Raw genomic sequence first — 13,795 nt, 5'->3', positions numbered from 1 at the left:
TTGTGGTGCTCAGTCTCCCTACAATGACCTTGTGGTCACTAATTCCTGTATCCATCATGATGTTCCCAAACTGATCAGGATTATTTGTTGTTCAGAGGAAAAGTATGTTTTCACAACCATTTAGACTTCAACTGGGCTCCTGAACTAATTGCTCAAAATAATTTCTGGATAAAGTATTTAGTACAGTTTCTGATGATGCTTTATACCACCACCGGCTTTGAACATGTATTTTCACCAACATATCATGGGTCCCCACTAACTGTGATTGTATAAGTGAGGCACCTATTTGGTGACACTCAAGTTTTCTCTGCACTGTCCAGCAAGTGAATCAACTGAGTTGGGATGTCAGTAAAAGTAACCAATTATTGATTTATTCTGAATGTCAAGTATAACATCTACCCATACTAACACACAGAAACTATCCATTTCAATTTCACTAACAGCAACAAACATGCTACCACCAACTGTATTTAATCTATTCTTTCTGAACACCATTAGATCCTTATAAAATCTTTGGCTGAGCTTATCTCTGGTATCAGTCAACTTTTGGTACCTATAATGATTCAAGCTTTAGTGCTTTCTATTGGTGCTTGGAGCTCTGGTTCTTTCCAGCTGATACAAAAATTTACAACTGCAACACTGAGTGTTGCTATGTCTACCCTCACCCTGTGTTTATCCTGCAATCTTTGAGACTGAAGCTTTTTCTGAACTTTTCTGAGACCCTCTAACCTCAAAAACTGCCCAGTCTCCTCTACACAGCCTCTGCTACCCATGTAACTACCTCCTGTGTGCAGTGGATCCCTGACCTATTAAGCAAAACCTGAAACTCCAGCAACCTACGGTGTATGTCAAGAAATGTGCAACCTACGTAGTCACACAACTCTTTCAGCCGCTGATACGGACATTCCACTCAGCTTTGCACCAAAGATCCATGTTTGGTCTTGTCAATGATGCTACAGATGGTAGCTCTGCCTTCATCTCATAAGCAGCTCTGCCTTCATCTCATAATCAAGACTGACGGTCTTTACCACTTTTGGTACCCACCCGATAGCAGAAGAGAATATCTTCTGATCCAAGGTGACACACATCATTAGTACCGAAATGAACCACCACCTGCAGCTGCCTGCACCCTGTGTTCTTCATGACATTGGAAGCACATGTTCCACATCTGGAATGACTCCTCCCAGTATGCACACAGAGTGCACAGTGGATTTCTTCCCCTTTTTGGCAGGGGACCCATTTTGCACCTGACACTGGAGTTCCCAACTAGCAGTAATCCCACACTCTGTGAATGCCAGAACTTGCAGGCTGAGAGGCTTCCTCTTGAACAGGGTGAGTGACTGCGTCTGGCTCAGGGTCTTTGTCAGCCACAGATAGTGCCCAAAACCTGTTCATCAAACAAACCAGGCAGGCCCTTCGATCAGCCCCCTAGAAAGTCTTTCGCTGCCTGCCATACCTTGAAGCTACCTCCCACTTGACCATTGGTGAGGGTCATCCTTAATGCAGGCAGTAACTGGAGTTGTCACAGTAATGGACCAATCAAGAGACACAAGAGACGTGCTGGACATACCTTGCATCCCCGTGTCTGGCTACCCACAACAACACCCATTGGCAACATCCTCAAGCTGCATGAACAAAACCAGTACAATCTGAAGTTGTGAGTGAAGAGTTAACAACTCCACTCACATCCAAATGCACCAATCACAGACCCTGTCCATATTAAAGAAGCATAAATGTACACTACAAAGTTACATATGTGTGGAATTGTGACTACAAGATACGTAAATACACAATAAGTTTGAGAATTCACACTAAAATGCACACAATATATGAAAAACGTAAGACACTTCTTCCTACTAGAAGCTAGTTATAAACTCACAAATGAAATGGCTGTGCTCTGATGTGCTGCTGACAACATGGGAGCTGCTGCACAGCTAACGAGTTCTACAGCTGTAGCTCACTCCTCAGACGAAAACTCTTACTAACATGTAGGAACCAATATTAGGTGCAAATAAAATGGTTAAACAGTCTATTAAAAATACACAGATGACATCAGTACTGAGAATTTACAAGGAGAATAATTAAATGGACATTATTTTCAGTTAAAACAGAGTGGCAGAGTTGCTTCAAAGTCTCAATCAGTCAGCTCTGCTGTTCTCAAACTACACAGAAGCTCTGCTTCATACCACACTAGATAAGAACATCTGGGAGAAGGATATGGCAGAAAATTGCTACTGTCACAGACAAGCATTATGCGGAAGTGTGTATGCTATTGCAAAAATTTGTGGTGTTCTTAACAAGGTTTTAATCTACGCCCTTCCCGTCTGCATCCAACACTCTCACAAACTGACCATTCATCAATAACTTACATATTACCTCTGATAAAGGAGGGCCATAGACACATGAGACAGATGGAATACATAGAAAAGCTAGTTTGGAAGTCCGCTCATGACAGAAATGTATTAGATCTAATGGCAACAAATAGACCTAACCGCTTCGCAACTGGTAAGGCTTTGAACTACTGTCACAGCACACTCTTATCAAAAAAGCACCAGGAAACAGTGTTTCCTTCTCATCCCATCTGGTAAGTCTCCCCTGTCACATGATTCTGGGTGACTTTCCCGAAACCTAACCCTTTTGCAAGACCTTTCCAGTCATTTTCCTTCATCCCTCTTCCTTCCCCTTCAACCCTTCTGCCTGAAGAAGGAGCCACTGACTTCAAAAGCTTGCTTAATATAACCTTATTTTATGTGTGTGTTCTGCCGCCACTTGGCGAATAGGTTTTTCAACTAACCAATTAAATTATTTTGTCAAAAATTGATAGTTTTCATTGTTAAATTTTATTGACAGTGACTTTGAAAAACAGCTGAAACTGCTAAAACTGAACAAGCTCCCTGGCCTGATGAAATTCATATCATATTCTACATAGAAGTTTCATCTCAGTCATTTTGCATTTTAACCATAATATACTGCAGATCCCAGAAACAAAAAACTGTGCTCAGTAGTAAGAAGAAAGCAAAGATCACATAAGTCTACAAGAAGGGTAGTAGAAGGGATCCATAAATCTACAGTCTAATACTGTATCTTTGACATCCATCTGTTGTAGAATTTTAGATTATATTCTGAGCTCAAATACAATGAGGTATCTTGAATAGAAAACTGCTCCACACTAACAACAAGGATACCAAAACCACTGGTCACACACAAAACCCAACTTCCATTTATCTCAAATGACATCCTGAAAACTGGGAGACCACTAGGTAGATTCAGTATTTCTTTATTTATAAACATTCTTAAACTCAGTATTATTGTATGAGGTAACAAATGGAATTTGTGATGAATTAAGGATATCATAATTGGAAATAACAATCAGACAATATTAATGATAACCTCAAAGTGTTAGCAGATGATCAGTTATCTATAACAAAGCACTGACTGAATAATGCTGCACAAATATTCAGACAGATCTTGATAACATTTCAGCATTGCAAACATTATAATGAATTGTTCTAAATGGTCAGAAATGTAAAAATTGCACTTTAAGAAATTGTATTTTATTATTACAACATCAATGAATCACAATTGGAAGAGTCAACACATACCAAAACAATTTGTAGGGTTATAAAATTGAATGATAATAAAGGCTAAGTTATAATTAAAGTGGATGGCAGACTTCAGCTCATTGGCAGAATACTGAAAAAATGCAGTCATTTTCAAAAATTGCATACAAAATGCCAATGCAACCCATCCTTCAGGAGCTTGTAGATAGCTGTAAACAATCCTGCAGAAGCCGACTTCCAAAGTTTCAAGAACCAGCTTTAAATGAGAAATTTATGAATATACTACAAACCCTAGGCACCACTCCCATAGGGATTGTGAAAAGAAGAATAGATTAATTACAGTATCCACAGAGGCATTTAAACAATCATTCTTCCCACACTCCACACATGAATGGAGCAGGAACAAGCCCTTAATAAGTGGCACAATGGGAAGTACCCTTTGCCATGCATTTCACAGTGGTGTACAGAGTACATACATAGACGTAGATATAGATGAAGGTTGGCAATGTCTGAATAAAAGTTGGTTCAGTCCTTAGGATTCCACAAGATGCTACATGATGCAATGGGAAGTACACTCTGCCATGCACTTCATAGTGGTTTGCAGAGCAAGTAAGCAATAACTGTTTACAAAATACCACAGAGGTGTAGAGGAAGTTGGGACAAACAAAGATATAGGATACTTTCAGTTGAAGCTATCTCACTTTGGCCTATAAAAATCACTTATAGCATGTGCACATCGCGTAAGATTTTAAATAATCTCTTGATCTCTTCAAGAAAACTGTTAGTTCTAGAGAAAAAATGAATAGGACCTTTTCATAGGAATTTAATGTAGCTTAATATTGTACTGTTTCAGTCAGAGGCAGTGTTTTTCAAGTTATTCAAGAAAAAATTACAAAAGTGATCCTCAAACGTATCCCACCATGACACTCAACACCAACCAGTCAGAAGTTTTAGTATATTGTTCATGGCATACCCTCCTACCACTGCATAAAATTTTTTGCTGACATGAATTATTTCCCATATTCGATTGCTTTTGGTCTTAATTGACTGGGCTACTACACCACCATCTCCGTTGCGCACTCACTAAGTGTAAAATCAACATCTGTATAAATTTTACCTCACAATTTTGTGACTTTTAATAGCATAAAAATAACAGTTAAACATTTTGTTTGTCTGCCCTTTTTGTTACAAAATTACCATGCTTGAAAGGGTTCATTTTAGACTGAACTGTAAACATAATTATAGTTTTTGCTGAACATTTAGAAAAGTCTTTTTTTCCTACATTACCGTCATGAGAAAATTTAAATTGGCAATCTTAACAAAACAGCCAACTGAGCCTGTGATATGATATGTCAATGAAGAGCACAGAAGGTTAAATATGGGAAATAATTCATATATTCACAAATTTTTGTACTGTGGTAAGAGGGAGTGCCATGAATGGCATACTAGAAATCCTGACTGGTGGGAAGTGAATGTGAGGACAGGGTGTAACTGAAGGTCACCCTTGTAAGTTTTAACTGAATAACTCAAAACTGTGTCCTCCCTGAACAAAATTAAACTACATCAAATTTCCCACAGAAAATATTCTATTCATTTTTTTTCTCTAGACCTAATAGTCTACTTGAAGAGAGTGAGCGGATATTGAAAATATCATGTGATGCACATGCACTGTAGTTTAGTTGGTTTTTGTAAGCCAATTTAATGTAGCTCCCCAACTTGATAGATCCTATGTGTCAAAGTGTTAGTTAGCTAGTTAGTTAGTTGCATTTGTGTTCCATGGATCATTTTGCATGATAAATCATCATGATGTGGACTGAGTCATTTTACATTCATATTGCAAATTAATTTGTACATCCATTTGTACTCTAAACATCACAATATTATTATTATTATTATTATTATTATTATTATTCCCACCACAAATTACTCCACACAACTGTGGTATGTTGAAAATAGTCACTGTTTACATCCTGTATGTGTAGATGAACATGTTGTAAATGAATAGCAGTAATGTTTTGTATAAAAAATTTTGTTATGTCTTTAAAAATCCCTGAAATCACAATGGAAATAAATGTCCAACCAGATAAGGCCCCACTTGCTTTGGTATGGTTTATAAAATCTGGGTTGCCTCATGTGCCCTGAGCTTACCTGTCAATGACAGTCATCAAAACTACCAGCACATAGTACACCCTGACGTTGCACATGCTTTTTTAATAGAGGCTTGTAGTAACCTTGCAATTAAGGCAGTTAAGCCAGGATCCCCACTGTCAAATCCTCTAGTAAAAATATGACCATTTATTGCGAAGGTAAACTGTGTAAAAGTTTCACAACATCTGAATAATACTTCATAGATGTGTGACAATTGTTCATCTATCATTTTCCACAAGCATAACATCAAAAATTCTCACATTCTTGTATAAAAATGGCTATGTTACTCATTAAGAGTTTAATAACAACGAAAGTAATCAATTATTGACAATATAATGAAAAAGGATAGACACAAAATTTCACCAAGCAGTGGCAGAAGAACCCACGCACAATAAGGTTTAACTTTTACAAGCTTTCGAGTTTTGTTTTTTTTTTTCTCATCTCGTTCATTAAGTCTCCCCTGACCTGAGCTTCTGGATGACTTTTCTGAACAGTAGCCCTTCTCCTAAACCTCTCCAGTCCTTTTCCTTTACCCCTCTTCCTTCCCCTTAAGCTCTTCTGCCAGAAGAAGGAGCAACTGGCTCCGAAAGCTTGTAAAAGTTAAACCTTTTTGAATGTGCGTGTGTTCTCCTGCTGCTGCATGCTGACCAATCCCTTCTTCTAGTCAAGTTGTGCCACAAACTTCTCTTCTCCCCAATCCTATTCAATACCTCCTCATTAGTTACGTGATCTACCCACCTTATCTTCAGCATTCTTCTGTAGCACCACATTTCGAAAGCTTCTATTCTCTTCTTGTCCACACTATTTATCGTCCATGTTTCACTTCCATACATGGCTACACTCCATACTAATACTTTCAGAAACGACTTCCTGACACTTAAATCTATACTCGATGTTAACAAATTTCTCTTCTTCAGAAATGATTTCCTTGCCATTGCCAGTCTACATTTTATATCCTCTCTACTTCGACCATCATCAGTTATTTTACTCCCTAAATAGCAAAACTCCTTTACTACTTTAAGTGTCTCATTTCCTAATCTAATCCCCTCAGCATCACCCGATTTAATTTGACTACATTCCATTATCCTCGTTTTGCTTTTGTTGATGTTCATCTTATATCCTCCTTTCAAGACACTGTCCATTCCGTTCAACTGCTCTTCCAAGTCCTTTGCTGTCTCTGACAGAATTACAATGTCATTGGCGAACCTCAAAGTTTTTACTTCTTCTCCATGAATTTTAATACCTACTCCGAATTTTTCTATTGTTTCCTTTACTGCTTGCTCAATATACAGATTGAATAACATTGGGGAGAGGCTACAACCCTGTCTCACTCCTTTGCCAACCACTGCTTCCCTTTCATGCCACTCGACTCTTATAACTGCCATCTGGTTTCTGTACAAATTGTAAATAGCCTTTCGCTCCTTGTATTTTACCCTTGCCACATTCAGAATTTGAAAGAGAGTATTCCAATTAACGTTGTCCAAAGCTTTCTCTAAGTCTACAAATGCTAGAAACGTAGGTTTGCCTTTTCTTAATCTTTCTTCTAAGATAAGTCGTAAGGTTAGTATTGCCTCACGTGTTCCAACATTTCTACAGAATCCAAACTGATCTTCCCCGAGGTCCGCTTCTACCAGTTTTTCCATTCGTCTGTAAAGAATTCGTGTTAGTATTTTGCAGCTGTGACTTATTATACTGATAGTTCGGTAATTTTCACATCTGTCAACACCTGCTTTCTTTGGGATTGGAATTATTATATTCTTCTTGAAGTCTGTGGGTATTTCGCCTGTCTCATACATCTTGCTCACCAGATGGTAGAGTTTTGTCATGACTGGCTCTCCCAAGGCCATCAGTAGTTCTAATGGAATGTTGTCTACTCCCGGGGCCTTGTTTTGACTCGGGTCTTTCAGTGCTCTGTCAAACTCTTCACGCAGTATCTTATCTCCCATTTCATCTTCTTCTACATCCTCTTTCATTTCCATAATATTGTCCTCAAGTACATCGCCCTTGTATAAACCCTCTATATACTCCTTCCACCTTTCTGCCTTGCCTTCTTTGCTTAGAACTGGGTTGCCATCTGAGCTCTTGATATTCATACAAGTGGTTCTCTTCTCTCCAAAGGTCTCTTTAATTTTCCTGTAGGCAGTATCTATCTTACCCCTAGTGAGACAAGCCTCTACATCCTTACATTTGTCCTCTAGCCATCCCTGCTTAGCCATTTTGCACTTCCTGTCTATCTCATTTTTGAGACCTTTGTATTCCCTTTTGCCTGCTTCATTTACTGCATTTTTATATTTTCTCCTTTCATCAATTAAATTCAATATTTCTTCTGTTACCCAAGGATTTCTATTAGCCCTCGTCTTTTTACCTACTTGATCCTCTGCTGCCTTCACTACTTCATCCCTCAGAGCTACCCATTCTTCTTCTACTGTATTTCTTTCCCCCATTCCTGTCAATTGTTCCCTTATGCTCTCCCTGAAACTCTCTACAACCTCTGGTTCTTTCAGTTTATCCAGGTCCCATCTCCTTAAATTCCCACCTTTTTGCAGTTTCTTCAGTTTCAATCTGCAGTTCATAACCAATAGATTGTGGTCAGAATCCACATATGCCCCTGGAAATGTCTTACAATTTAAAACCTGGTTCCTAAATCTCTGTCTTACCATTATATAATCTATCTGATACCTGTTAGTATCTCCAGGATTCTTCCAGGTATACAACCTTCTTTTATGATTCTTGAACCAAGTGTTAGCTATGATTAAGTTATGCTCTGTGCAAAATTCTACAAGGCGGCTTCCTCTTCCATTTCTTCCCCCCAATCCATATTCACCTACTATGTTTCCTTCTCTCCCTTTTCCTACTGACGAATTCCAGTCACCCATGACTATTAAATTTTCGTCTCCCTTCACTACCTGAATAATTTCTTTTATCTCGTCATACATTTCATCAATTTCTTCATCATCTGCAGAGCTAGTTGGCATACAAACTTGTACTACTGTAGTAGGCATGGGCTTTGTGTCTATCTTGGCCACAATAAAGCGATCACTATGCTGTTTGTAGTAGCTAACCTGCACTCCTATTTTTTATTCATTATTAAACCTACTCCTGCATTACCCCTATTTGATTTTGTATTTATAAATCTGTAATCACCTGACCAAAAGTCTTGTTCCTCCTGCCACCGAACTTCACTAATTCCCACTATATCTAACTTTAACCTATCCATTTCCCTTTTTAAATTTTCTAACCTACCTGCCCGATTAAGGGATCTGACATTCCACGCTCCGATCTGTAGAATGCCAGTTTTCTTTCTCCTGATAACGACGTCCTCTTGAGTAGTCCCCGCCCGGAGATCCGAATGGGGGACTATTTTACCTCCGGAATATTTTACCCAAGAAATAATCATACAGTAAAGCTGCATGTCCTCGGGAAAAATTACGGCTGTAGTTTCCCCTTGCTTTCAGCCGTTCGCAGTACCAGCACAGCAAGGCCATTTTGGTTAATGTTACAAGGCCAGATCAGTCAATCATCCAGACTGTTGCCCCTGCAACTACTGAAAAGGCTGCTGCCCCTCTTCAGGAACCACATGTTTGTCTGGCCTCTCAACAGATACCCCTCCGTTGTGGTTGCACCTACGGTGCGGCCATCTTTATCGCTGAGGTACGCAAGCCTCCCCACCAACGGCAAGGTCCATGGTTCATGAGGGAATACATCATAAAAAGAAGAGAAAGAGAGACAATGAGAAAGACTACAAGAAATATAAATTGTTATCAGAAGGGTACAGGCATGTACGTAAGTTCAATCACTCTGTGTCCTGTAACAAGAATTCTTTTTTTCTGCAATGTAAAAGTTTGTTTTAAACTGCAGTCTACAGCCACATCAGATGAATTTTTCACAACAATAGGAAGTACAAGGAGAAAATACCATAAGCTACAAATCATTATCTGAAAAGTTAACTATCAATGACATCCTCTGTAAGAATTCTACAATGTAACTGTTTATTCAGTATGACCAACATGATTTGTTAAAAGGTATCCATAAGTAGGCAGTGGCAGGTACAACACTGGTATCACTGCATCTTGCCTAGATGGTACATATGATAAAACATTGCCAATACAAAGAAGAGTGTAGCATCAGTTTTTTGCTTCTGTGTATCTTATTAAATCATAACTATAATTACTTCACTTTCAAAATTTTATACAGCCCAGAAAAAGTTACATGTTTTTATGTGTAAATGCAGAACAAAAACAATGGAATATGGCTTCACATTTACCTCAATGTCTTGGCACTTCTTTTTGAGTTCATCTGTAGCATCAATGGACAATGATTTGAAGGCATCTAGTATTGGGCGATATCCAGTGCATCTACATATGTTTCCTCCAAAAGAATTTTCAATTTCTTTCATGGTCATATCTTTTCCAGTCTGTAACAAACTGTTTATGATTTTCATTATAGTTTGGTTTTGTTGAATTAATGAAAAGTTGAATTCTTTTTAATAATACACAGTTGTACTCATAACACAAAATTATTGGAATAGTTGCCTGCCATCATGTTCAACTCCCAAAAACCCAAAAATAAAGTAATGTCAGTCATTCAACAGAATTCCTTTGGATAAATATTGAGCCATACTACCTATATAAATACCAATGGTTGCCTGTTATTACGGTCAACCCTTTGAACCTCAGAAGTGCACAAACTGCAGTCATTCAAAGGAATTCCTTTGAAGGAATACTGAGCCATACTATTTCAATAGCTACCAACAGCTTCCTGACATTTTCTGGTGGATAATCTCAGTATGAAAGCAAAGGTGTACCTCCAAACTTCAGTCTAATACCCCATAAATGTTTTGCAGTGTTCATACCAGGCACACATGGCATGATTTTTTGTGTGAATTCAGCAAATGTTTCAAGACTCCTGGTGTTACAAGGGAAAACAATTAGGAATATGCATGTTGCCAAACAACAGGAGTCCTGTCAACCATTGTTAAAAAATTTCAAATACTACTCATTCCCTCCCTTTACACATTTGAGGCACTAATTTTCTTATACAAAAAACAACATATCGAGTTACCTTCCATTAGAAATGTGGAATGCACTCAACTACTGAGATATAACTTTCAAAATGATGGAGTAGAGCAATGAGACATCCTTTCTTTTCAGGCTTTACTAAATCAAATCTAGATTTCAGCTAGTAACTAGCCATTATCAATGCAGTATTTCAGAGTTTCTGTAATGGAGGTACACTTTGAGGAGAACACATCAGTTGGCTGTATGGTGCTCTCTATCAAACAGAGGGTGCCATACAACCAACCGATGTGTTCCCTACAAAGCTTACCTTCATTATACAGTAGTCTTGAATGAACTGTGACAGGAGCCCGAACAACAGGGGACTGACATACTAGAACATGTATTTGAAGACATTCTGGAATTTTGTTACATTTGGATATGAGATATGAAGTGTGGTAGACCTGTGGGTCATTTATCCTTCACGTTAGGTAATCAAGTTAGATGTAGGTATTTTTGCCATCACTTGGGAACAGCTTCCTCCTCCTCCCCCCCCCCCCCCCCCCATGAAATCTGGTTCTACTAGATATAGCGGTAGCTTCCATCTACTGAAAACCTACTCACAGTTTATGTTATAAGTAATGCTGCAAAAATTGTTTAAGACGTGAGCAGTAATCATACAGTAGAAGAATTTATAAATGCTCATCTAAAATAACCAAGTAAAATATTTCCAATATATATTAAGTTTATAACTGATTTAGTTCATTCTACAGATGTCACTATTGCTTTTCTTATTATCAGTTAGTTACAATATTAATATAAATTGTAATTCTGACTTGTCCCATATCCATGAGTGATAATGCACAAAAGGAATTCCAGTGCTGATAAAAATAAAATAAAATAAAAAAGAATGACTGAAACTAAATAAAAAGTGTAAAATACAAATTCAGTTAACATTACAATCACTCTCTAATTTTCACTGGTGTTCACATTATCATACAACCCAAAATGGACTAACTGTGTTGAGTGTGAGTATGTGTGTGTGTGTGTGTGTGTGTGTGTGTGTGTGTGTGTGTGTGCGTATGTGTGTGCATATCCATATATGTGAACTCTAGCTTGAGAAAGGATTTGTCCAAAAGATACAGTTTTCAGTTGTGTTTGTGTGGCTGTCGACGGCTCAGTGCCTACACTATCAGTGAGTTATTACCTAAAAACACCACTCTCTGTTTAGGTCTTAGCCTGTTTTGACTTCTGCCTGTGAGACAGTACAAGGACTGATCCATGATTGTGGGGCTTGTGATCAGCATGTCATCAGTACTTCCAGCCATTATGGCCAGTAGATGAATCCTAATGGCCCCACTGCTTCTCTGCTCTAGCAGATCCTCCTTTGGCCTCAGAACCCTGAGTGAACCCCATTCCAGGCCTCCCTACATCTGAAAAAAAAAAATCTGGTGAGGCACTGGTAACTAAACCCAGGTCTTTTTGCACCATACGCTGAGACGCTAACCATCTATATTATTTACAAATTGAACTAAAATAGTGTCATGGCAGTTGGTGAACTAGCCTCTGCACTTTCGCTTCAATACAAAAAATAATCTTTTAAAAAGTGGCTTACTGAAACGTGTTCACCATGAGTGCTGCACTTTGAAGGTAGCTACCCATAGAGTAAGAAGTCCCGCATCATCATGCTGTAATGGCAGTTGAGCAAAGAAGACTTAATCTCACCCTAGTATGCATTGGAGAGTACTTAGGGGGCCAAAGCGGATGAGAAATTTTGAAGCAATAGTACATTTCTACTATTCCAGTGCCATTATGATTGCATTTAATTTTGCATCAAATAATGTTAGTTCATTTGGTTAGTGACTCTTGAGAATATATTCATGGAAAACCAATGTGCATCTAATAGAGATCCCTCAATAACTTGACTGCAAATGTAGCCTTTAGTTCTGGTCATCACTTAAAATTTGAGTAATGTATAACTAACGATGTGACCATATGTACTACCTATTCTGCAACTCATTAAATCTAAAATAATATCAGGTCTCTTCAGTAACTAGGGCAATACTCAGCTTCAACTTTTAGTTAAGGTGCATTTAGATGGACCATATTTTATGGCAATATTTGGCAACAATAGCATTGCCATCAATATTACTGCAATGTGGCTGCAATAGACAGCAATTTTGTGTATGGCTGGATGATATTGCTGATATTGCAGGCTGTTACAAGTAGTTGTTGCCTTATTGCCTAGGGGTTGATGGAGTTACCCATTAAGGATGGAGAATATTTTGTATTGCAGGGCAATATCTATCTCTGTCCACGTGTGCAAATGCTTCCCTCTCATTCTCATCTTTGTTACCTTCTTCTCTCATTGAAAGGGCAGCAATCATGTGTCCGAGTGACAAAAATATAATTTCGCTTCTGCTTGAACATTTGCTCATACACATACAGCAACATGTGGTTGTTTGTTGTCATGAGTTAGTTCTGTACAGCAATGTAGAAGTGGACAAATTTTAAAAATTCAGTTCATTTACAAATTGGTTATGGGATGACGAAAGTAACCTATACACAGACTGCAATCTGAGAAAAGTTAGTTGGCAAGGTATAGCTTATGAGCTTGGAATCATATCTGATGAAGTGTACAAAAAATTCCAAACTCTTAGAACCTATTCCAAATGTGAGGCAAAAAAGTTGCAGAGGAAAAGTGGAAGTGCATCTTTTTCTGTATGGTTTACATTTGATATGATGAGTTTCATACTATCTTAAGATGTACCTGAAGTGGGAATTTATAGTGTAAAAAGTGGTGTGTGCTCCTGCCCAAGGATAAAATAAAGATTGTATTCTTAGCAGATTAAAACTGTGTGCTGGACTGGGACAGGTGCTCTACCATCTGAGTTACCCAAGCAAGCTCGCGTCTCGTCCTCACAGCTTCAGTTCTGCCAGTATCACATCTCCTACCTTCCAAGCTTCACAGAAGCTCTCCTGTGCAGGAGAATTTTCTAATAATCAGCTTAAGAAATTAGCACACCTTGACAGGCCATTTGACAAAATAACATTGATTGAGAGTGCTACAAAGATTACCAGAAAGGTTGCAGT

The 13,795-nt window shown here is 38.3% G+C and overlaps 1 protein-coding gene across 3 annotated transcripts in view; it reads right to left on the bottom strand.

Annotated features, from left to right (window-relative positions):
• Window positions 1–13,795, bottom strand: part of LOC126236198 (uncharacterized) — a 316,623-nt gene that overhangs the window by 226,535 nt on the left and 76,293 nt on the right. For all 3 annotated transcript variants that reach the window (XM_049945307.1, XM_049945309.1, XM_049945308.1), the window contains exon 5: window positions 9,973–10,132. In XM_049945307.1, the coding sequence (XP_049801264.1) occupies window positions 9,973–10,132 (160 nt within the window). The remainder of the gene's footprint in view (window positions 1–9,972; window positions 10,133–13,795) is intronic.

Source organism: Schistocerca nitens, chromosome 2 (genome assembly GCF_023898315.1).
Source record: "Schistocerca nitens isolate TAMUIC-IGC-003100 chromosome 2, iqSchNite1.1, whole genome shotgun sequence".
NCBI lineage: Eukaryota > Metazoa > Arthropoda > Insecta > Orthoptera > Acrididae > Schistocerca > Schistocerca nitens.
Note: the sequence above shows the minus strand (reverse complement) of the source record. Positions and strands in the feature narration are given on the sequence as shown.